This window comes from Salmo salar, chromosome 19, assembly GCF_965601325.2.
Source record: "Salmo salar chromosome 19, fSalSal1, whole genome shotgun sequence".
Lineage (NCBI taxonomy): Eukaryota > Metazoa > Chordata > Actinopteri > Salmoniformes > Salmonidae > Salmo > Salmo salar.
The window spans coordinates 77,727,682-77,753,903 of record NC_138309.1 but is presented as its reverse complement, the minus strand read 5'-3'; the positions used below and the strand labels follow the sequence as shown (position 1 = coordinate 77,753,903).

Sequence of the window (26,222 nt, the reverse complement as noted above, 5' to 3'; positions counted from 1 at the left end):
TCTCTAACTTTAAGCATCAGCTGTCAGAGCAGCTTACCGATCACTGTACCTGTACACAGCCAATCTGTAAATAGAACACCCTACTACCTCATCCCCATATAGTTATTTATCCTTTTGCTCTTTTACACCCCAGTATCTCTACTTGCACATCATCATCTGCACATCTATCACTCCAGTGTTAATGCTAAATTGTAATTATTTCGCCTCTATGGCCTATTTTTTGCCTTACCTCCCTACTCTTCTACATTTGCACACACTGTATATTTTTCTATTGTGTTATTGACTATATGTTTGTTTATGTGTAACTTTGTGTTGTTGTTGTTGTCGCACTGCTTTGCTTTATCTTGGCCAGGTCGCAGGTGTAAATGAGAACTTGTTCTCAACTGGCCTACCTGGTTAAATAGCCTTTCTGGGACCGGGGGCAGTTTTGAGTAGTTTGGATGAATGAGGTGCCCAATGTAAACTGCCTGTTACTCAGACCCAGAAGCTAGGATATGCATATGGATAGAAAACACTCTAAAGTTTCTAAAACTGTTACTATAATGTCTGTGAGTATAACAGAACTGATATGGCAGGCGAAAACCTGAGTAAAATCCATCCAGGAAGTGGCATTCTTTTGATATGAGTGTTTTTCCATTGAAAGCCTATCCACCACATAAAGAGATGGGACCTAGATTGCAGTTCCTACGGCTTCCACTAGATGTCAACAGTCTTTAGACATTGTTTCAGGCTTTTATTCTGAAAAATTAGTAAGAATGACAACATTTTCTGAGTGGTCGCTTGAATGAACAAGAGCTTTTTTGTGCGCGCAACCGGGAGCGGCGCCCTCTGTTCTTTTTACTTTGAATTGAATGCGCTAGTGTCCGGTTTAAATATTATGGATTATAAAGACAATAGACAAACTGAGGATTAATAAAAAACATAATTTGACATGTTTCGACAAACTTTACCAGTACAATTTGGATCTATTCGTCTGCCTGTTGTGACCGCCTTTGATCCAGTGGATTACTGAACAAAATGCGAGGGTTTTTTTATATAAAGAGAGCCTTTATCGAACAAAACGAATATTTATTGTGTAACATGGAGTCTTGTGAGTGCAACCATATGAAGATCATCAAAGGTAAGTGATTAATTTTATCGCTATTTCTGACTTTCGTGACTAATCTACTTGGCTGGAAAATGTTTGTATGCTTTTGTAAGCGAGCATTGTCCTCAGATAATCGTATGGTATGCTTTCACCGTTAAGCCTTTTTGAAATGTGACACAGCGGCTGGATTAACAAGAAGATAAGCTTTATTTTGATGTATTACACTTGTGATTTTATGAAAGTTAAATATTTATAATACTGTAGTTTGAATTTGGCGCTCTGCAATTTCACCGGATGTTGTTTAGGTGTCCCGCTAGCGGCACACCTTTCCGAAACAGGAGAAAGTTGAAATAATTGTTTATTTTAAAAAGTCCCTGAGGTGGAAAGAGAAAGCGAGTGTATCTCACCAATCTGTGAGACAGGGTAAGATAAACACTTTCATAAGGCCAATTGTATTATGGGTGGCATGTGAGGTATATATAATATGCTTATATGATAAATATTACCACTACACTACTGTATGGAGGTTAGGGTTTTATCATTTCTCCAGTGTTTGGAAGCCTCCCTCCTTTCTCCACCCTCTATCTTCTAACTAACCTGTTTGACAGGATCGGCTGAATAACTACACATTATGTTCTCACAGCACCTTGCTCACAGCGATCCCCTTGAACAAACTGTAAGTAAGTCTATGACCATGGAGGATTGCCATTGATTTTAAGTGAAATGGCAGCCGAGGACTCCATTTCACATATTCCAGAATCTCCCCCTGATCTATCATTACACAGCCTACTGACTTTGTCCTCCTGAATTGTCACTTCAATAATCCTCAATAAATATTGTAATAACTATGTACTTAGATGTGTGGTCTATGTCTAGTAAACTGTCAATTGGGGAATGTCAATTTTTTTCATGGAACACATTCCATAACTGGAAATTCCTTTACCACCTCCAATCACAACCGCTCTGTGCAGGTAAAGAGTACACCACAACCAGGAAATGTTTCCACTCATGAGCACAAACAATTCTAGAGAAACAAAAGTAATCTCAGTCTGTGAGTGTGTGCACCAAATTGGCATCAGCCATGAATTCAATCAGTTGTTCAATATGTCTGGATCTACTGAAGGATCCAGTCACTATTCCCTGTGGACACAGTTACTGTATGGGCTGTATTAAGGACTGCTGGGATCAGGATGATCAGAAGGGTGTCTATAGCTGCCCTCAGTGCAGACAGACCTTTATCCCGAGGCCTGTTCTGAAGAAAAGCATCCTGCTAGCAGAATTGGTGGAGAATCTGAAGAAGACAGGACTCCAAGCTGCTCCTCCTGCTCACTATTATGCTGGACCTGGAGATGTGGCGTGTGATGTCTGCACTGAGAGAAAACTCAAATCTGTCAAGTCCTGTCTGGTGTGTCTGGTCTCTTACTGTGAGACTCACCTCCAGCCTCACTATGAATCTCCTGCCTTTAAGAAGCACACGCTTGTCAAAGCCTCCACACAACTAGACGAGAAGATCTGCTCTCGTCATGACAAACTACTGCAGATGTACTGCCGTACTGATCAACAGTTTATCTGTCTGCTGTGTGTGGTGGGTGAACATAAAGGTCATGATACAGCCTCAGCTGAATCAGAAAGGACTGAGAGACAGGAAAGGACAATTGTAATTGCTGCTTACTTCAAAAATACCATTCATTGCTGAATATTAGTGACTACTTACTGTACAACATAGCTTGGAAGTAAACAAACACCCAATCATCTAGCTGTGCTAATATACACACTCACGTGATTTAACATTTACTGAGACCTGAAGAGTTGTATTGGCTCCTTCAGTTAATGCCTATGCTTTAGGTTTGCAGGCTAATGCACTTTTCTGGCATGCAGGAGACCCGGGATCGAATCTGATCGGTCACATTCAAACAAACACATGCATACCTTTTCCTCCATAATGTGTAGACTCTGACCTATCATAAAGTTTGATCTGTTTTAACTTAGATAGAATCACTTGCACAAATTAACCATGGAATGACATTTGTTTAGCTGCAGAGCCAGCTGGCGGAGAAACAGAAATTCAAACAGAGAATCCAGAAGAGAGAGAAAGAGATACAGGAGGTGTGTAAGGGCTGTCGTGAGAGAGAGTAGACCAAGGTGCAGCGGAGTTAGTGTTCATCATTGAATATTTAATAAAGAAAGAACACTATACAAACAAAACAAGAAAACTGACAGCCAAACAGTCCTGGCAGGTGCAAACACTAACAGAAACAATTACCCACAAAACCCAAAGGAAAAACATGCTCCTTATGTGTGACTCCCAATCAGCAACAACGAGCTTCAGCTGTGCCTGATTGGGAGCCACACACGGCCCAAAACAAAGAAATACAAAAACATAGATAAAGGAACGTAGAACGCCCACCCAATGTAACACCTTGGCCTAACCAAAATAAAGAACAAAAACCCCTCTCTATGGCCAGGGCGTTACAAGGTGAGACAGGCTGTGAAGTCACTCAAGGTGAGTGTTGACCATTTATATGTATTCACTTAGCAGATAGTCCTTTCTAAAGGGACTTACTTCTCCTAAACTAAACTGCAGTAAAACTGAAACCAAGGTGTACGTTTAGGTTCTTGACCTAGCACTACACAGCTGGTTCAAGTCATCAAAGCTTGATGATGAGTTGATTATTGGAATCAGCTGTGTAGCTCTACGGCAAAAAACAAACGTGGACCCAGGGGGGTCCCAGGGCCGAGTTTGGGAAACCCTGACTTAGCAGCTAGTCTATTCTAAAGTGACTTACTCTTCCTAAACTAAGCTGCAGTAAAACTGGATGTGCTGGGAAGTTCTCGGCCATGTTCCGATCCCACTGAGCCCCACTGTAAGGAACAGGCTGTCTGGGGTTCTGACACTGAAATGGAATCCCTCCTCTCTTTCTGTTTGTCTTAACAGAACTCCGTACAAGTAGCAGTGGAGGACAGTGAGAGGATCTTTACTGAGCTGATTTGCTCCATTGACAGAAAGAGCTCTGAGGTGAAGGAACAGATCAGAGCCCAGGAGAAGGCTGAAGTGAGTCGAGCTGAAAGACTCCTGAAGCAACTGGAGCAGGAGATGTCTGAGCTCAGGAGGAGAGAAGCTGAGCTGGAGCAGCTCTCACACACAGAGGACAACCTCAAATTCCTCCAGGTGACATCACTGGCTCTTTATCCACAGCATCAGGTGCTTCTGATGAAAGTTAAATATGTGTCTTTCTCAACAAACATCTTTTACTTATTTTCTGATCTGCCACTGTAGAGTTTCCAGTCTCTCTGTGTCTCTCCTGGATCTGAGGTCTTACCCTGCATCATTTGGACAGAGAAGCTAAAATGTGTACATTTGGCTCTATCCTCCAGCAAAGAGGTTTGGGTCATTTATTTTAGAAATTAGTTATATTAACCTGTTAGGGCTAGGGGGCAGCATTTGCACGTCTGGATAAAAATTTTTTACCCGATTTAATCTGGTTACTAATCCTACCCAGTAACTAGAATATGCATATACTTATTATATATGGATAGAAAACACTCTAAAGTTTCTAAAACTGTTTGAATGGTGTCTGTGAGTATAACAGAACTCATTTGGCAGGCAAAACCCTGAGACATTTTCTGACAGGAAGTGGATACCTGATGTGTTGTATTGACTTTAAACCTATCCCATTGAAAAACACAGGGGCTGAGGAATATTTTGGCACTTCCTATTGCTTCCACTAGATGTCACCAGCCTTTACAAAGTGTTTTGAGTCTTCTGGAGGGAGATCTGACCGAACAAGAGCCATGGAACGATGATGTCCCATTAGACACCTGGCGCGCGAGTTCATGTTGGGTACCCTCGTTCCAATACGTTATAAAAGAGTATGCATTCGTCCACCTTGAATATTATTCATGTTCTGGTTAAAAAAGGCCCTAATGATTTATGCTATACAACGTTTGACATGTTTGAACGAACGGAAATATATTTTTTCCCCTCGTTCATGACGAGAAGTCCGGCTGGCTTAGATCATGTGGTAACAAGACGGAGATTTTTGGACATAAATGATGAGCTTTTTTGAACAAAACTACATTCGTTATGGACCTGTGATACCTGGAAGTGACATCTGATGAAGAGAATCAAAGGTAATGGATTATTTACATAGTATTTTCGATTTTAGATCTCCCCAACATGACGTCTAGTCTGTATCGCAACGCGTATTTTTCTGGGCGCAGTGCTCAGATTATTGCAAAGTGTGATTTCCCAGTAAGGTTATTTTTAAATCTGGCAAGTTGATTGCGTTCAAGAGATGTAAATCTATAATTCTTTAAATGACAATATAATATTTTACCAATGTTTTCTAATTTTAATTATTTAATTTGTGACGCTGACTTGACTGCCGGTTATTAGAGGGAAACGATTTCCTCAACATCAATGCCATAGTAAAACGCTGTTTTTGGATATAAATATGAACTTGATAGAACTAAAAATGCATGCATTGTCTAACATAATGTCCTAGGAGTGTCATCTGATGGAGATTGTAAAAGGTTAGTGCATCATTTTAGCTGGTTTTATGGTTTTGGTGACCCTGTCTTTGACTTGACAAAACATTACACACAACTCTTGTAAATGTACTGTCCTAACATACTCTAAATTTATGCTTTCGCCGTAAAACCTTTTTGAAATCGTAAAACGTGGTTAGATTAAGGAGATGTTTATCTTTCAAATGGTGTAAAATAGTTGTATTTTTGAAAAATTTGAATTTTGACATTTATTTGGATTCAAATTTGCCGCTCTTGAAATGCACCTGCTGTTGATGGAGTGCACCACGGGTGGCACGCTAGCGTCCCACCTAGCCCATAGAGGTTAATGACCAGATACACTCGCCTCTGTATTTATTTGGACAGTGAAGCTAAAATGTATACATTCGGCTCTATACTCCAACATTTTGGGTTTGAGATTAAACGTTTTATGAGTCAACAGTTCAGAATGTCACCATTTATTTGAGGATATTTTCATACAAAAACAGGTCAAGGGCAGGCAGAGGTCGGTCATCCAGATAGTTGGAGCAAAGGTACAGGACGGCAGGCAGGGTCAGGAAACAGGAGACAAAGGGCTGTGAGACATGGGTTTCTCTCTGGACACATTAAAGGTAGGATGTATACGAAGGGTACGGGGCAACAGAAGACAAACAGCAGAGGGGCTAATGACTTTGGAGATGGGAAATGGGCCGATAAACAGGGGTAGAGTTTGTGGGATTCCACACTGAGGGGCAGATTCCGGGTTGACAGCCATACCTTCTGCCCTAGCCAATACCGGAGAGCCGGGGTCCAGCGGTGATCTGCTTGTCGTTGATACTTGGAGGTGGTCTTGAGGAAGGCCGACCAGGCTCTCTTCCAGGTACGATGACAGCGGCGGACAAACATCTGGGCAGAATGTACGCCAACCTCTTCTTCCTGCTCAGGGAAGAGTGGGGGATGATACCCCAGGGAACACTCAAAAGGTGATAGGCCTGTGGCAGAGCAGGGAAGGGTGTTGCAGGTGACCCACACAAGCTGCTGGCTCCAGGTGTTGGGGTTGGCAGAGACCAGGCAGCGAAGTCTCTAGGTCCTGGTTGGCTTGCTCAGACTGGCCATTGGACTGGGGGTGGAACCCAGAGGACAGGCTGGCCGATGACCCAATGAGGGTGCAGAATGCCTTCCAGAACTGAGATGAGAACTGAGGACCCCTGTCAGAGACCATGTCTACTGGTAGACCATGGATTCAGAAGACGTGCTGCCGCATGAGCTTGGTCATCTCTTTGGCAGTGGGTAGTTTGGGGAGAGGAATGAAGTGAGCAGCTTTGGAAAACCGATCCACCACCGTCAGGATGGCGGTGTTGCCATTCGATAGGGGAAGACCTGTGACAAAGTCCAGGAAGATGTGAGACCAGGGACGGTGAGGGACAGGCAGAGGTTGAAGGAGACCAGCTGGAGCTTGCCGAGGAGTCTTGTCCTGTGCACAAACCATGCAAGCGGCGACGAATGCAGACATGTCAGGGACCATGGTAGGCCACCAAAAGGGTTGTCGCACAAAAGCCAGGGGCTGATGGGAGCCTGGATAGCAGGCAAACCTGGAGGAGTGGGCCCTCTCCAGGACCGCGGAGCGGACGGCGTCAGGAACGAACATCCGGTTATCAGGGCGATGTGACAGCGCATCCGGTTTGACATTCTTAGATCCCGGCCGGTACGAGAGGGAGAAGTTGAACCATGTGAATAGCAGGGCCCATCTAGCTTGCCTGGAATTTAGGCGCATGGTGGTGCGGAGATACTCCAGGTTCTTGTGGTTGGTCCACATGATGAATGGATATTCTGCCCCCTCCAGCCAGTGCCTCCATTCCTCCAACACCATCTTCACCGCAAGAATCTCACGATTCCCCACATCGTAGTTCTTCTCCGTGGCATTGAGGCGATGGGAGAAGAAGGCGCAGGGATGTAGCTTGAGGTCCAGGGCAGAACGCTGGGACAGTACAGCCCCCACTCCGACATCCGAAGTATCGGCCTCCACCATGAACTGACGGGATGGGTCAGGATGAACCAAGATGGGAGCTGTGGTGAAGCGATGTTTGAGGTCCAGGAATGCGCAGTCAGCAGTTGGAGACCACGTGAATGGAACCTTGGGCGAGGTGAGTGCAGACAGGGGGGAAGCCAGGAGCCCTGGAGTAGGCTGGGGCTAATTCACCACCGCTCTCTCCTTCCCGGGATCCATTTGTACACTCCCTGCAGCGATGATGTAACCCAGAAAACGGATGGTTGAGCGATGGAACTCGCACTTCTCTGCTTTCACAAACAGCTGGTTCTCCAGGAAGCGTTGGAGAACCTGTCAGACGTGGAGCACATGTTCTTGGGTGGAGCAGGAGAAGACGAGGATGTCATTGAGGTAGACAAATACGAACCGGTTCAATATGTCACGGAGAACATCATTAACCAGAGCCTGGAACACAGCAGGGGTGTTGGTGAGGCCAAATGGCATGACCAGATTCTCGTAGTGACCGCTGGCCATGTTGAAGGCAGTCTTCCACTCGTCCCCTTCCCATATTCGCTCCAGGTGGTAGGCGTTCCGTAGATCCAGCTTGGAAAACATGTTGGCCCCCTGGAGATGGGGGGTAGCAGGTAGCGGTTCTTCACCATTATGTTGTTGAGACCCTGGTAGTCAATGCAGAGGTGCAGGGTCTTGTTGAACACCTCCCGGAGGTCCTGGTACTCCGCGGGAATGGCAGAGAGGTCTGGGGCAACTTCTGAGCCCCCAGGAAGACGTCCCCGGGCAGGTTGTGCTGACTTCAGGCAATGGCCGTGGCAGGACGGGCTCTAGCCCATGATGGCACCAGTAGACCAGTTAATGAGGGGATTGTGTTGCTGGAGCCAGGAGAATCCCAATACCATGGGAATCTGAGGAGACTTAATGAGCAGGAACTGGATAGGCTCGCTGTGGTTCCCTGACACATGTAGGTTAATGGGAGTGGTGTTGTTGGTGACCCGGCCTATAGAGCGCCCATCCAGTGCTCTAACGTCCATGGGAATGGAGAGGGGCTGAGTGGGGATGCCCAGCTCGGATGCCAGGGTAGAGTCCAAAAAGCTCTCATCGGTCCCAGAGTCGATGAGGCCCCGGAGAGATTTCGACTGGTTTCCTACAGTAGAATGGCATGAAATGGAGTGTGAATAAGGGAAGCAGAAAAGTTCTCCATTTGGCCCACCAGAGTACTCGCTCCTACCAGTGAGCCTGGTCTTTTAACCTCTATGGGCTAGGTGGGACGCAAGCGTCCCACCCGTGGTGCACTCCATCAACAGCAGGTGCATTTCAAGAGCGGCAAATTTGAATCCAAATAAATGTCAAAATTCAAATTTTTCAAACATACAAATATTTTACACCCTTTGAAAGATAAACATCTCCTTAATCTAACCACGTTTTACGATTTCAAAAAGGTTTTACGGCGAAAGCATAAATTTAGAGTATGTTAGGACAGTACATTTACAAGAGTTGTGTGTAATGTTTTGTCAATTCAAAGACAGGGTCACCAAAACCATAAAACCAGCTAAAATGATGCACTAACCTTTTACAATCTCCATCAGATGACACTCCTAGGACATTATGTTAGACAATGCATGCATTTTTAGTTCTATCAAGTTCATATTTATATCCAAAAACAGCGTTTTACTATGGCATTGATGTTGAGGAAATCGTTTCCCTCCAATAACCGGCAGTCAAGTCAGCAACACAAATTAAATAATTAAAATTAGAAAACATTGATAAAATATTATATTGTCATTTAAAGAATTATAGATTTACATCTCTTGAACGCAATCAACTTGCCAGATTTAAAAATAACCTTACTGGGAAATCACACTTTGCAATAATCTGAGCACTGCGCCCAGAAAAATACGCGTTGCGATACAGACAAGCCGTCATGTTGGGGAGATCTAAAATCAAAAATACTATGTAAATAATCCATTACCTTTGATTCTCTTCATCAGATGTCACTTCCAGGTATCACAGGTCCATAACGAATGTAGTTTTGTTCAAAAAAGCTCATCATTTATGTCCAAAAATCTCCGTCTTGTTAGCACATGATCTAAGCCCGCCGGACTTCACTTCATGAACGAGGGGAAAAAATATATTTCCGTTCGTTCAAACATGTCAAACGTTGTATAGCATAAATCATTAGGGCCTTTTTTAACCAGAACATGAATAATATTCAAGGTGGACGAATGCATTCTCTTTTATAACGTATTGGAACGAGGGTACCCAACATGAACTCGCGCGCCAGGTGTCTAATGGGCCATCATCGTTCCATGGCTCTTGTTCGGTCAGATCTCCCTCCAGAAGACTCAAAACACTTTGTAAAGGCTGGTGACATCTAGTGGAAGCAATAGGAAGTGCCAAAATATTCCTCAGCCCATGTGTTTTTCAATGGCATAGGTTTAAAGGTAATACAACACATCAGGTATCCACTTCCTGTCAGAAAATGTCTCAGGGTTTTGCCTGCCAAATGAGTTCTGTTATACTCACAGACACCATTCAAACAGTTTTAGAAACTTTAGAGTGTTTTCTATCCATATATAATAAGTATATGCATATTCTAGTTACTGGGTAGGATTAGTAACCAGATTAAATCGGGTAAAATTTTTTATCCAGCCGTGCAAATACTGCCCCCTAGCCCTAACAGGTTAACAGACAAGAGGACACAAAATGACCACGAGTCACGCAATTCAAGCAACTCTTAGTGTTGAGCCTGTATAGCCGTTCCGCTGGAGACAACCTAGCTCTGTCTAGTTGCATAGGCTCGGGAAACGGTGACTCGGCCGTCTTCAGGGAACCTCAAGTAGCCTCGGTTTCTCTCGGCAACGGGGCGTCGGGGACTTCCGGGATGCCTCGGAGGCGAGGTGGAATACTTGGATGGGTGAGTGAAATTGAATCTTCTCTCTCCGTCGTTCCCGTAGTCACCCATCGATCCTGATGGTCAAGGCGATGAGGGAATCGAGATCCATTGGTAATTCCCGGGCTGCAAGCTCATCCTTGACCTCCTCCGAGACTCTGTGTAGGAACATTTCAAACAGTGCTTCCTGGTTCCAGGCACTCTCAGCTGCCAACGTGCAGAAATCCAGCGCATAGTCTGCTACACTGTGGGAGTCCTACCAAAGCTGGAGAAGCTTCCGGGCAGCCTCTCTCCTGGAGAATGGGGCATCAAACACCTCCTTGACCTCTCCCACGAACTCCTCCAGACTGACGCATATGGCCGGCTGTTGCTTCCATACAGCTGTAGCCCAGGCGAGTGCCCTCCCGGACATCAGCGTGGTAAGGTACGCTATCTTAGAGGGGAAAGAGCAGGGCTGAAGCTCGAAGATGAGGGCACACTGTGCTAAAATCCCCCGACAGGTGCCCGGCTCTCCATTGAAGTGTTCTGGGGAGGTAAGTGGGACTCCTGGGAAGGTGGAGTGACTGGTGAGGCGGTGCTGCTAACAGCCGAGTTACTGAAGGGCTGTGAGGTTAGCGTCGTAGTAGGCTGCCTCCCAGCCAACCCGCAGAATTGCTCCAGCAAGATGTCCAACATCTGATCATGGCATTCGGCCAAGGTGTGGACCCGCTCCATAAGGCCACGAAGCAATTCCTTGTGCCTACCAATGGTGGCTCCTTGGGAGGAGTTGGCGTCGCACAGCTGGTGAGAGTTTGCTGGGTCAGACATGTGCAGTTCTACTATCACGTTTCAGGTAAGACCCAGATGCAGACAACGTCGAAGTAACAACAGTTTATTAATCGAACAGGGGCAGGCAAAAAGCAGGTCAAGGGCAGGCAGAGGTCGGTAATCCAGAAAAGTGGGGCAAAGGTACAGGATGGCAGGCAGGCTCAGGGTCAGGGCAGGCAAAATTCAGTAATCCAGAAAGGTGTGGCAAAGGTACAGGACGGCAGGGTCAGGGCAGGCAGAATGGTCAACACCGGGAAAACTAGGAAACAGAAACAATCGAGAGACAGGAGCAGAGGGAAAAAAGCTGATAGGCTTGACGAAACAAAACGAACTGGCAAGAGACAAACAGAGAACACAGGTATAAATACACTGGGGATAATGGGGAAGATGGGCGACACCTGGAGGGGGGTGGAGACAATCACAAAGACAGGTGAATCAGACCAGGGTGTGACACAAATAAATACTGAGGGGAATGTTTCTGGTCTTTTTAAAATAGCTATCTACTCAAATAAATTACCCAAACCTCTTTCAACCACTGAGCCCTTTGACTTTGCATAATGTTTATGTTATGATAAGTATTGATTTGATTTCCTGTGTCTCAATAGTGACTATAGTCCACATTGTTACACCTACTGAGCCCCATTATCTGTCATTTGGGAGGACTCAGTCTGGACTGTCGGTTGGAGGACTAGCATCACGTAGGAATGACATCACCTGTCAGGAGACAAGGCCTGAACCCAAGACCAGACAGGAGTTATTGGAATGTGAGTAAAGGACATACTGTGCAGATGCATGTACACAGACAATCACACACACACCTGGATGCACAAATACATTTCACCAGTTGTTTATTATTTATCTTTAGATTCCTGTCAGCTCACATTGGATCCCACCACAGCCCATACAAATCTGTGTCTATCTGAGGGGAACAGAAAGGTGAAATGGAGTAATAAGGTCCAGTCCTATCCTGACCATCCAGACAGATTTACCACCGGGTGTTATGTAGAGAGGGTCTGTCTGGATCCTGCTACTGGGAGGAAGAGTGGAGTTGGTGGGAGGTTAATATAGCTGTCTCATATAAAGGGATCAGCAGGAGGGGACCTGATGAGTGGTTTGGAAAAAGTAATCAGGCCTGGTGTTTGAGGTGTGGTATCTCAAGATCCTTCTTCTATCACAATAGTAAACAGACTGTCATATCTGTCCCCTGCTTCATCAGAGTAGGAGTGTACCTAGACCACAAGGCAGGAACTCTGTCTTTCTACAGTGTCTCTGACACAATGACCCTCCTCCACAGAGTCCAGACCACATTCACTCAGCCGCTCTATCCTGGGTTTTATGTCTCTCATGGATTTCTGAACATACTCTCACGACTTCTACCGAAGGTGGCTCCTCTCCCTGTTCGGGCGGCGCTCGGCGGTCGTCATCGCCGGCCTACTAGCTGCCACCGATCCCCTTTTCCTTTTTCGTTTGGTTTTGTCTGTCTTGTGTTGCACCTGTTTTGAGTTGAGTTCATTAGTGGGTTATTTAGTCTTGCTGTTCTAGGTTGGGTTTTGTGCGGGATTGTTTTGTGTTACCTGTTGTGGGTTTGGGGGTTACGTATTTCTCATTATCATATTCTGGACTGCGTTCCGGCCCGTTTTGGGCTGGACATTTTTGTCTGGTTGGGTTTTCCTTATTCATGCCTGTTATTGGTGGTTTGGACCCTGGAAATAAAACGCTCTACTATTGCATATTTGGTCTCCTGCGCCTGACTTCACCCTACCACTCCTAGTGAGTACTGACACCGACACAGTAATTCAGTTTGTTAAGAATACAGACATGGTATTTATGACATTTTAAAATCACTGCAGAACATAGTTAGAAAATATTACCAAGTTTAAATAAAGGTGTACATGAATGATCCTTACTGTCTAGTCCTTTCTTTTAAAAATGATTTCATATAAAACACCCTAGTTCTACAGAATGTGGACCATAGACTCCGAGACAAGTCAAGGAAGATATAGTAGTAGAATTCCCATTTTGATTATTGTTTTGTCACTAAACACACATTACAAGCTATTACTGGTGTATATTCTACTAATTTATTTATTTTAACAAGCAACAATGAATCTGAGCAGTAGAATTAAGGCTTCTAGACACATAGTGGCTGGTAACATTATGGCTTAGGTTATATTCTCTCTGCATGGGGTCAATATCTCAAGCCCAGATTGTCAAAAAGTTATAAAGAAATTGGCATACAAGCAGAACACTAATGGAGTAATTATGGGGAAAAACCCAGAACTGAATGTCACATAGGTGACGCTATAATAAGCCGTCCCGTTTGTAATCGAGCAACGGAAGTCTATGCTTTGTTTGTAAAAAAAAACGATGAATTTCGTCAAAAGATGGCAAAATGTCGATTTTGTCAAAACAAAAGAAAATGTTCCCACCCCAATCCCAACTAAACCCAAACTACTCTACTTCTCTTTGATTTATCAAATTGATACTGATTGTGGGGCTTAAGGACACTACAAGGAAGGTTTACACTCGAAACATGATATTTTCAAAAACATGGAAACAAGATGCAATTCTGCAATTCTGTTAGCATTTATGCTAATTCATGCTGTTATTTTTTTGTTATGAAATGGTTTTCCAATATACAAATGGCTGGAAATCTGAAAAGGCTACAACGACAGTCCTGGCTGTTCTGCCGCCCTAGGTGAAACAAAACCAATAGAACTGACAATGTCTTAACTGCCATTATGTCTTGGTCAAATATGCAATAGTTGTGTAATGTATGACGATGACAACACTCAATAACAAATAACATCTTTTCTGTCTGCTGTCCTGTCTGCTTTGGCACTTCCCAAAGTGGGCGACAAAAAAAGTTTGATAGTTGGGATGAAAAATGATCTGGAATAGAGATGTACAAGGTGGTAACTTTGTCATGATTCATGGCCATCTCACTTCATTCACACCGGAATGAAATGTTTACTTTTTGAAAGGCATTTGCCTTGTAAAAGTTGGTCCTTTTTTTAAAGTGATTCAATGGTTTTGTTGGAGTATATAGATGCGTAATGACGTTGGCAAATGAGTACAATTAATCAGGAGTGCAAATGCCTTTCAAAAAGTAAACATTTCATTCCGGTGTGAATGAAGTGAGATGGCCATGAATCATGACAAAATTACCACCTTGTGACACCCCTTGAGCAAATTAGGGTTAAGTGCCTTGCTCAAGGGCGCATCGACAGATTTTTCATCTTGGGTACCGGCACAATGCTCAAACCATGATATGCTCCATCAAAGTACTGAGGGGTAAAACAGACAACTATAAATACTTTAGTGCCATCTAGTGGTAGATCTGGGATACACATTAAATTCATCAATACACTGTACTGTACAAACTAACAAACTGTTACAAAATTCAGGGGCCATGGATCCTAATATTTGTATGAAATCTTAATGTATATAATGTTGTTATACTGGATGTTATACATACTGTACTTTATTTGGATGGGAGTGATAGTTATGGCAGAGAAAAATCATTGGACTTGCAGTAAACAACATAGATGGTTTGTGTCCTCACATGTCTGGGGATCATGATCAAATATGAAAAAATGTGAATAAATTCAATCATGACATTGATGTCTAGATTTTTCTTCCTAAATCCAATCACATTCTTACCCTCTCCTCTTTCACCTACTGAATAGATGATGATTGTGACGGACATGTGCATGAATGAGCCTCAAGATGGCGAGGGTGGGCCAGAATTGCTCACCAAGAACAGAATAAAAATGCATGTCCTGGTTTAAGGGAGTCTGTTGTCCTCTAGCCACCAAGCTCTCTGTCAGGCTATGACAACCACTTCATCATCATTATGCCCACTACTGGACTTCAAAATGCTTTTCTTTGCCCACATATGTAAAATACCTAGGTAAGGTACCGTTCTGTAAGATCCATAAAGAGGAATTAAGGAAAGGAAATGATCTTATCTAAATAAACAAGTACTGTACATAGACTATCAATTTGTCTTTCACAATCTATATCTCACACACACACACACACACACATACACGCACACACACACCTGGATGAACAAATACATTTCACCAGTTGTTTTTTTTATCCTCAGATTCCTGCCAGCTCACATTGGATCCCAACACAGCACATAAATACCTGTGTCTTTCTGATGGGAACAGAAAGGTGACATGGAGTAATAAGGTCCAGTCCTATTCTGACCACACTCTCTCATGCACATGATGCACTCCATACACACACATCCTTAAATCCAGTTCAGTCCTTGACAGGGTCACAGACAGCTCACCTTGTTCTCTCTCTTTCCTCTTTCTCATGCCACGGTTTAATGTTATATGCCTACCAAGGATGTCGCTAGGCCTATTTTAGGGGGGGTTTATCCCCCTAAAATATTCATTAGCCCCCTCTAAATAAATCAATATATCAGTCAACATATTTTCTCTGCGATTTCTATTTTTTCCCATCAACTGTTCCATCACATCTTAAACTTCTTACCGGGTGGGCACTAGGACCTGGGGGAGGCTGCTGGTGCAGAGGCTGCTGCACGCGCTAGTGACAGTCAGTCCTACTCGTAGCTCACATTTTGGTTAACGTTAGCCCCTTCTGTGGCTTGAGACTGCTAACTAACAGTAAATAGATAGGAAAAGGCTCTGACAGGACAGATTCATGCAGATAGGCTATGATGTGAATTTGTGGTAAGTTAGAACAGAGAGAGAGAGAGAGAGAGAGAGAGAGAGAGAGAGAGAGAATTCACTACTATAGACTTTGGTCATAATCAAAGCTTTGTTAACCAATACCTTTTTATGTGAGGCTGCCTGTAAGTTACAATGTAACAGATGTTGCGAGCTAGCTAACAGTAACGTTAACGGTGTCTTTTAAATTCAACATAAGTTATCTAATTAACGTTGTATTTAATGTAGTTTTGCTATCTGTGCCAGGCTATAAATGAGACAGATGACATGACATCATGCGCATTTCTTTTCATACTCAATTGCTTTCATTCAGTAGGCCATTGCAAAACAATTATCAGTAGGTCATGTGTAGAAAAGGTGACATAGTGTTGATCACAGCTTTCTGCTTTCCATGTAGAGTTTGAAACAAAAATATTTGTTTATCTTCGGTAAACATGAGATGGCACAAACACACAGAGACAGTGTTGTGGCATGGCAAAGCTACCAGGCAACTAGTAATCATGGGAACATTGCTCAGATTTTAACATCTGGCCATGCTAGTGATATTGCAGCGAAATGAGAGTATCTGAGGAGAATTGTTGCGGTCACATCAATGTTAGGAAGACAGAGACTCTCTTTTCATGCCAATGATGAATCTAGTGAAAGCACAAATAGAGGGAACTTTCTTGAATGTACGGAGCTTTTGAAGGAGTTTGACCTTTTCTGGCAAAAGTACAATACTCCATCAAATGCGACGTCTCTCTCTCCAGAATCTCAGAATGACATGATCGAATGCTGTTCTCAAGAGATTATGGACACCATAGTCTTTGAGATGTCAAAGTCTGGAATGTATGCCACTATGGCGGATGAGGCCAGGGATGCCCAGTCTGAATTGTTGTGTGTATGTGACAGAGGGGACAGTTAAGGAGCGTTTAATAGCACTAGCAGAAATCAAGCCATTTGATGCCCAATCGATAGCAAATGAGTTGCAACAGTAGCTCCAAATGAGAGGGGTAGCAGGCCTAAAGTGCGTTGCACAGACCTGTGATGGTGCAGCTGTCATGTGTGGGTCCAAAGGAGGTGTGCAAGCACATTTCAGAGTGCTGAATCCGGAGGCAATTTATGTACATTGCTTTGCTTATGTGCTTAATTTGGTGTTGTGTCATACTTGCAGGGCTATTCCGGAGGCTGCTGAGTTTTCAGTTTCTTGGAGAATGTGTATTTGTTTTTCAATACATCCCTAGTTAACCACCACAAGTTCAACGAAGCTCAGTCCAAATTTGGAATAGCATCAGCTGAATTTGTACAGTTCTCAAACACTCGCTGGGCATGCCAGCTGCGGTCCATAAATGCAGTCCTGGACACTTTAACTGCTATTTTTGATTGTCTATCTGCCATTGGATCCCCCATGGCTGTTGGTCTGAGAGCAAAGCTTCATAAGTTCTCCACCATGTATTGCTACTGATATTTCAGTCCCTTCTTTCTATAACTGAGGGACTACACAAGTTTCTCCAGAAAGAGACTGTAGACCTGGCAGAAGCTTGTTTCGGGCAAACAAGCCGTATGTGACACACTGATAGACAAACGCACAGACGCATTTGCCACAGAACTTTATGACAGAACCAAAACACTCTGTGAAATTCACAATATTCCAGTGGCAGATGCAGCAAGAAAGCGCAAACAAAGGAAAATGGGATATTTTGTGGTGGAGACCTCATTGGGTTTAGACACAGAATTGTCATGTTCCCAAACAATAAAACAGGGTTGTTGCTCCCCTGCTTGGACAGGATGGTTTGTGAGCTTGACCAGTGATTCTCAACTTTAGATGCAGGTCTGCTCAAAGGCATACAGGCATGCAGCCCCAACTCAAAAAACGTCCTAGATACATCATGCTTAACCTCTCTTGGGTAGGGGGCAGTATTTTGACGTCCGGATGAAAAACGTGCCCGTAGTAAACTGCCTGCTCCTCAGGCCCAGAAGGTAGGATATGCATATTATTAGTAGATTTGGATAGAAAATACTCTGAAGTTTCTACAACTGTTTGAATGATGTCTGTGAGTATAACAGAACTCATATGGAAGGCAAAAACCTGAGAAGAAAATCCAACCAGGAAGTGTGGAAATCTGAGGTTTGTAGTTTTTCAAGTGATTGCCTATCTAATACACAGTGTCTGTGGGGTCATTTTGCACTTCCTAAGGCTTCCACTAGATGTCAACAGTCTTTAGAACGTTGTTTCATGCTTCTACTGTGAATGGGGAGAGAATAAGAGCATATGGAGTCAGATGACTGAGAAAATGACATGAGCTCAATCGCGCGAATTCCCGTGAGAGTTAGGGGAGTTCCTTTTCATTTCTGAAGACAAAGGAATCGTCCGGTTGGAATATTATGGAATATTTATGATAAAAACATCCTAAAGATTGATTCTATACATCGTTTGACATGTTTCTATGAACTGTAATATAACTTTTTTGACTTTCCGTTTGAACTTACTGCGCGAGCACAGTGCATTGGATTACTCGACTGAACGCGCAAACAAAATGGAGGTATTTGGACATAAAGAGGAACTTTATCAAACAAAACTAACATTTATTCTGGAACTGGGATTCCTGGGAGTGCATTCCGATGAAGATCATCAAAGGTAAGTGAATATTTATAATGTTATTTGTGACTTCTGTTGACTCCAAAATGGAGGGTATCTGTATGGCTTGTTTTGATGTCTGAGCCCTGTACTCAGATTATTGCAAAGTTTGCTTTCGCCGTAAAGCTTTTTTGAAATCTGACACAGCGGTTGCATTAAGGAGAAGTGTATCTATAATTCTTTGAATAACAGTTGTATTTTTTATCAACGTTTATGATGAGTATTTCTGTAAATTGATGTGCTCATTCACCGGAAGTTTTGGGAGGTAAAACATTTCTGAACATTGCACACCAATGTAAAATGGGGTTTTTGGATATAAATATGAACTTTATCGAGCAAAACATACATGTATAGTGTAACATGAAGTCCTATGAGTGCCATCTGATGAAGATCATCAAAGGTTAGTGATTAATTTTAGCTGTATTTCTGGTTTTTGTGACGCCTCTCCTTGCTTGGAAAATGGCTGTGTGGTTTTTCTTGTCTAGTGTCTAGGCGCTGTCCTAACGTAATCTAATGTTATGCTTTCGCCGTAAAGCCTTTTTGAAATCGGACACTGTGGTTGGATTAACGAGAAGTGTATCTTTAAAATGGAATATAATAGTTGTATGTTTGAGAAATTTGAATTGTGAGATTTGTGTTGTTTTGAATTTGGCGCCCTGCTATTTCACTGGCTGTTGGCGAGTGTGTCCCACATACCCCAGAGACTGAGTTTGCCAAGCACTACGGTATTGATGTTAAAACAGAAGAGATGTGGGTTGCCAGAAACTTTCTTGCCCGGAAAAGAGAGGCTGGACGTCCTCCCAAAGATTTGCTAGCTGTGCATAACCTCCTGGATGATGATATGCTTCCTTCTCTGAAGAAAATCATTCAGGTTGCCCTCACAATTCCTGTGAGCAGCTGCTCCAGTGAAAGGTCCTTTAGTGAACTGCGCCGGCTGCACTCCTGGTTGCGTAAGACAATGGGTCAGAAAAAGCTTACAAGTCTTGAGGGTGTCCATGTCCATTGAGGGTGAAGTGCTTTGGCCAGTAAGCCACAATAGTGACATTGACCGCTTTGCCACCTTTAAAAATAGGAGGTACACTATGATGCATCCACCTACAAAATAAGCATCAAAAGCGAGAAGCAGCAGGAGCAGTTCTGTAATATAGGTTGTAATATTTGTTTGGTATCGTATTTTTTTCAGATTTTATTCCTAACTATTGTTCAGTTTTTACATTTTATTTAGCTCATTAGTTGTATTTAGTTTTTCCCCATTGTGGATGTGTCATGACTTCCGCCGAAGTTGGTGCCTCTCCTTGTTCGGGCGGCGGCTTTCTAGCAACCACCGATCTACGTTTCTTTTTCCATTTGTTTTGTCTTGGGGACGACCCGGAGGACAAGGCGCAGGACGATCCGGGTGGAGACGGTGAAATTCCTGCAGTAAGGAAGGGTCCAGGATGTCCTCCACCGGCACCCAGCATCTCTCCTCCGGACCATACCCCTCCCACTCCACGAGCCCCTCGCCCGACGCCTTGAGTCCATGATGGCTCGCATAGTATACGCTGGGGCCCCCTTGATGGGGGGACTTTCAGTACATCGAGGGGGCAGAGGAACCTCCCGCACCTCAGACTGCTGGAGCGGACCAGCCACCACCGGCCTGAGGTTAGACACATGGAACGAGGGGTTAATACGGTAATCAGGGGGAAGCTGTAACCTATAACATACCTCGTTCAGTCTCCTCAGGACTTTAAATGGCCCCACAAACCGCGGACCCAGCTTCCGGCTGGGCAGGCAAAGGGGCAGGTTTCGGGTCGAGAGCCAGACCCGATCACCGGGGCCTCATTGCGGTGGCGGTCAGCGCTCGCCTTCTGTCGCCTGATGACCCGTTGCAGGCGCACATGGGCAGCGTCCCAGGTCTCCTCCAAGCGCCGAAACCATTCATTCACCGCAGGTGCATCGATCTGGCTCTGATGCCACGGTGCCAGGACCGGCTGATAACCTAGTACGCACTGAAACGGAGACAGGTTAGTGGTGGAGTGGCGGGGGGAGTTTTGGGCCATCTCTGCCCAGGGGATGAAAGCCGCCCACTCCCCCGGGCGGTCCTGGCAATAGGACCGCAGAAACCTACCCAAATCCTGTTTAACTCCACCTGCCCATTACTCTCGGGGTGAAACCCTGAGGTCAGGCTGACCGAGACCCCCAGACATTCCATGAATGCCCTCCAGACCCTCGATGTGAACTGGGGACCCCGATCAGACACTATATCCTCAGGCACCCAGTAGTGCCGGAAGACGTGTGTAAACAGGGCCTCAGCAGTCTGTAGGGCCGTAGGGAGACTGGGCAAAGGAAGGAGACGGCATGACTTAGAAAACCAATCCACAACGACCAGGATCGTGGTGTTTCCTTGTGACGGAGGAAGATCCGTCACGAAATCCACCGATAAGTGTGACCACGGCCGTTGTGGAAGAGGTAGGGGTCGTAATTTCTCTCTGAGCAGGTGTCTAGGTGCCTTGCACTGGGCGCACACCGAGCAGGACGAAACATAAACTCTCACGTCCTTAGCTAAAGTGGGCCACCAGTACTTCCCACTAAGACAGCGCACTGTCCGACCGATGCCAGGATGACCAGAGGAGGGTGACGTGTGGGCCCAACAGATCAATCCCGCTACGCCTGGTTTCCTGTTTCCGGTCACAACTTGCAGACTTGTTTACGCTGCTGTGCGTTTTTGTTGCCGATCTTACTTTGATACCTGACGGTTTTTTACTTTTTCATTACCGTATATTTTTACTTTTTCCCTCACTCAACTTTTTTCATTCAACTTTTTCACCCCGGAGGTTTTATCTGGACATGGTTCGTCAGGACTTCAAACAGCCGAAGCTAAGTAACATTAACATGATGCCTTCTAATTGCAGTCGTTGTACTTATAATATACAGGAGAACGATCGCCTTACGGCAAGGATAGCTGTGCTGCAAGCCCAGCTTCAGACGCGATCGTTAGGCAAGGGTAATTTCAGTGTAGGAAAGGATGAAACAGCGTCTGTGCCACCAGTAAGTACAGATAGTAACGTTAGTATAAACCCCCTCGCACGGTCCCCGCAGCCGGACATCTTTCTCATGGCTTCTGGAGGGAAACGCTGTAGGAATGCTCAACCGGTGTCGCTTATTCAGCCGACAGAAACTTTCAACCGGTTCTCCCCATTAAGCAAGTCGGAGTCGGAGGCCGAGACTTCTCTGGTCTCTACTCCTCCCGTTGTGGGGTCTGAGACGCCGACGGCTCCCACCATTAGCTCTGACAAATTGAAAACCCTAGTCATTGGCGACTCCATTACCCGCAGTATTAGACTTAAAACTAATCATCCAGCGATCATACACTGTTTACCAGGGGGCAGGGCTACCGACGTTAAGGCTAATCTAAAGACGGTGCTGGCTAAAGCTAAAACTGGCGAGTGTAGAGAGTATAGAGATATTGTTATCCACGTCGGCACCAACGATGTTAGGATGAAACAGTCAGAGGTCACCAAGCGCAACATAGCTTCAGCGTGTAAATCAGCTAGAAAGATGTGTCGGCATCGATTAATTGTCTCTGGCCCCCTCCCAGTTAGGGGGAGTGATGAGCTCTACAGCAGAGTCTCACAACTCAATCGCTGGTTGAAAACTGTTTTCTGCCCCTCCCAAAATATAGAATTTGTAGATAATTGGCCCTCTTTCTGGGACTCACCCACAAACAGGACCAAGCCTGGCCTGTTGAGGAGTGACGGACTCCATCCTAGCTGGAGGGGTGCTCTCATCTTATCTACGAACATAGACAGGGCTCTAACTCCTCTAGCTCCACAATGAAATAGGGTGCAGGCCAGGCAGCAGGCTGTTAGCCAGCCTGCCAGCTTAGTGGAGTCTGCCACTAGCACAGTCAGCGTAGTCAGCTCAGCTTTCCCCATTGAGACCGTGTCTGTGCCTCGATCTAGGTTGGGCAAAATTAAAAATGGCGGTGTTCGCTTTAGCAATCTCACTAGTATAAAGACCTCCTCCATTCCTGCCATTATTGAAAGAGATTGTGATACCTCACATCTCAAAATTGGGTTACTTAATGTTAGATCCCTCACTTCCAAGGCAGTTATAGTAAATGAACTAATCACTGATAATAATCTTGATGTGATTGGCCTGACTGAAACATGGCTTAAGCCTGATGAATTTACTGTGTTAAATGAGGCCTCACCCCCTGGTTACATTAGTGACCATACCCCCCGTGCATCCGGCAAAGGCGGAGGTGTTGCTAACATTTACGATAGCAAATTTCAATTTACAAAAAAAAAAACAACAATGACATTTTCGTCTTTTGAGCTTCTAGTCATGAAATCTATGCAGCCTACTCACTCACTTTTTATAGCTACTGTTTATAGGCCTCCTGGGCCATATGCAGTGTTCCTCACTGAGTTCCCTGAATTCCTATCGGATCTTGTAGTCATAGCAGATAATATTCTAATTTTTGGTGACTTTAACATTCACATGGAAAAGTCCACAGACCCACTCCAAAAGGCTTTCGGAGCCATCATCGACTCAGTGGGGTTTTGTCCAACATGTCTCTGGACCTACTCACTGCCACAGTCATACTCTGGACCTAGTTTTGTCCCATGGAATAAATGTTGTGGATCTAAATGTTTTTCCTCATAATCCTGGACTATCGGACCACCATTTTATTACGTTTGCAATTGCAACAAATAATCTGCTCAGACCCCAACCAAGGAGCATTAAAAGTCGTGCTATAAATTCTCAGACAACCCAAAGATTCCTTGATGCCCTTCCAGACTGCCTCTGCCTACCCAAGGACGTCAGAGGACAAAAATCAGTTAACCACCTAACCGAGGAACTCAATTTAACCTTGCGCAATACCCTAGATGCAGTTGCACCCCTAAAAACTAAAAACATCTGTCATAAGAAACTAGCTCCCTGGTATACAGAAAATACACGAGCTCTGAAGCAAGCTTCCAGAAAATTGGAACGGAAATGGCGCCACACCAAACTGGAAGTCTTCCGACTAGCTTGGAAAGACAGTACCGTGCAGTATCGAAGAGCCCTTACTGCTGCTCGATCATCCTATTTTTCCAACTTAATTGAGGAAAATAAGAACAATCCGAAATTTCTTTTTGATACTGTCGCAAAGCTAACTAAAAAGCAGCCTTCGCAAATGGAGGATGGCTTTCACTTCAGCAGTAATAAATTTATGAACTTCTTTGAGGAAAAGATCATGATCATTAGAAAGCAAATTACAGACTCCTCTTTAAATCTGGGTATTCCTCCAAAGCTCCATTGTCCTGAGTCTGCACAACTCTGCCAGGACCTAGGATCAAGGGAGATACTAAAGTGTTTTAGTACTATATCTCTTGACGCAATGATGAAAATAATCATGGCCTCCAAACCCTCAAGCTGCATACTGGACCCTATTCCAACTAAACTACTGAAAGAGCTGCTTCCTGTGCTTGGCCCTCCTATGTTGAACATAATAAACGGCTCTCTATCCACCGGATGTGTACCAAGCTCACTAAAAGTGGCAGCAATAAAGCCTCTCTTGAAAAAGCCGAATCTTGATCCAGAAATTATAAAAAAACTATCGGCCTATATCGAATCTTCCATTCCTCTCAAAAATTTTAGAAAAAGCTGTTGCACAGCAACTCACTGCCTTCCTGAAGACAAACAATGTATACAAAACGCTTCAGTCTGGTTTTAGACCCCATCATAGCACTGAGACTGCACTTGTGAAGGTGGAAAATGACCTTTTAATGACGTCAGACCGAGGCTCTGCATCTGTCCTCGTGCTCCTAGATCTTAGTGCCGCTTTTGATACCATCGATCACCACATTCTTTTGGAGAGATTGGAAACCCAAATTGGTCTACATGGACAAGTTCTGGCCTGGTTTAGATCTTATCTGTCGGAAAGATATCAGTTTGTCTCTGTGAATGGTTTGTCCTCTGACAAATCAATTGTAAATTTCGGTGTTCCTCAAGGTTCCGTTTTAGGACCACTATTGTTTTCACTATATATTTTACCTCTTGGGGATGTCATTCGAAAACATAATGTTAAATTTCACTGCTATGCGGACGACACACAGCTGTACATGTCAATGAAACATGGTGAAGCCCCAAAATTGCCCTCGCTAGAAGCCTGTGTTTCAGACATAAAGAAGTGGATGGCTGCAAACTTTCTACTTTTAAACTCGGACAAAACAGAGATGCTTGTTCTCGGTCCCAAGAAACAAAGAGATCTTCTGTTGAATCTGACAATTAATCTGGATGGTTGTACAGTCGTCTCAAATAAAACTGTGAAGGACCTCGGCGTTACTCTGGACCCTGATCTCTCTTTTGAAGAACATATCAAGACTGCTTCAAGGACAGCTTTTTTCCATCTACGTAACATTGCAAAAATCAGACATTTTCTGTCTAAAAATGACGCAGAAAAATTAATCCATGCTTTTGTTACTTCTAGGCTGGACTACTGCAATGCTCTACTTTCCGGCTACCCGGATAAAGCACTAAATAAACTTCAGTTAGTGCTAAATACGGCTGCTAGAATCCTGACTAGAACCAAAAAATGTGATCATATTACTCCAGTGCTAGCCTCCCTACACTGGCTTCCTGTTAAGGCAAGGGCTGATTTCAAGGTTTTACTGCTAACCTACAAAGCATTACATGGGCTTGCTCCTACCTATCTTTCCGATTTGGTCCTGCCGTACATACCTACACGTACGCTACGGTCACAAGACGCAGGCCTCCTAATTGTCCCTAGAATTTCTAAGCAAACGGCTGGAGGTAGGGCTTTCTCCTATAGAGCTCCATTTTTATGGAATGGTCTGCCTACCAATGTGAGAGACGCAGACTCAGTCTCAACCTTTAAGTCTTTACTGAAGACTTATCTCTTCAGTAGGTCCTATAATTAAGTATAGTCTGGCCCAGGAGTGTGAAGGTGAACGGAAAGGCTGGAGCAACGAACCGCCCTTGCTGTCTCTGCCTTGCCGGTTCCCCTCTTTCCACTGGGATTCTCTGCCTCTAACCCTTTTACAGGGACTGAGTCACTGGCCTACTGGTGTTCTTCCATGCCGTCCGTGGGAGGGGTGCGTCACTTGAGTGGGTTGAGTCACTTACGTGGTCTTCCTGTCTGGGTTGGCGCCCCCCCCCCCCCTTGGGTTGTGCCATGGCGGAGATCGTTGTGGGCTATACTCGGCCTTGTCTTAGGACGGTAAGTTGGTGGTTGGAGACATCCCTCTAGTGGTGTGGGGGCTGTGCTTTGGCAAAGTGGGTGGGGTTATATCCTGCCTGTTTGGCCCTGTCCGGGGGTATCATCGGATGGGGCCACAGTGTCTTCTGATCCCTCCTGTCTCAGCCTCCAGTATTTATGCTGCAGTAGTTTATGTGTCGGGGGGGCTAGGGTCAGTCTGTTACATCTGGAGTATTTCTCTTGTCTTATCCGGTGTCCTGTGTGTATTTAAATATGCTCTCTCTAATTCTCTCTTTCTCTCTTTCTGTCTTTCTCTCGGAGGACCTGAGACCTAGGACCATGCCTCAGGACTACCTGGTATGATGACTCCTTGCTGTCCCCAGTCCACCTGGCCGTGCTGCTGCTCCAGTTTCAACTGTTC

At 44.5% G+C, this 26,222-nt stretch overlaps 1 protein-coding gene and 1 pseudogene across 1 annotated transcript in view; both read left to right on the top strand.

Moving 5' to 3' along the window:
- LOC106579604 (E3 ubiquitin/ISG15 ligase TRIM25-like) overlaps positions 1-26,222 on the top strand; it is a 64,307-nt gene that overhangs the window by 5,763 nt on the left and 32,322 nt on the right. Inside the window, exon 2 of the mRNA XM_082965542.1 lies at positions 2,136-2,744. Coding sequence (XP_082821668.1) covers positions 2,136-2,744 — 609 coding nt within the window. The remainder of the gene's footprint in view (positions 1-2,135; positions 2,745-26,222) is intronic.
- Positions 11,167-15,881, top strand: LOC145862341 (stonustoxin subunit beta-like; annotated as a pseudogene).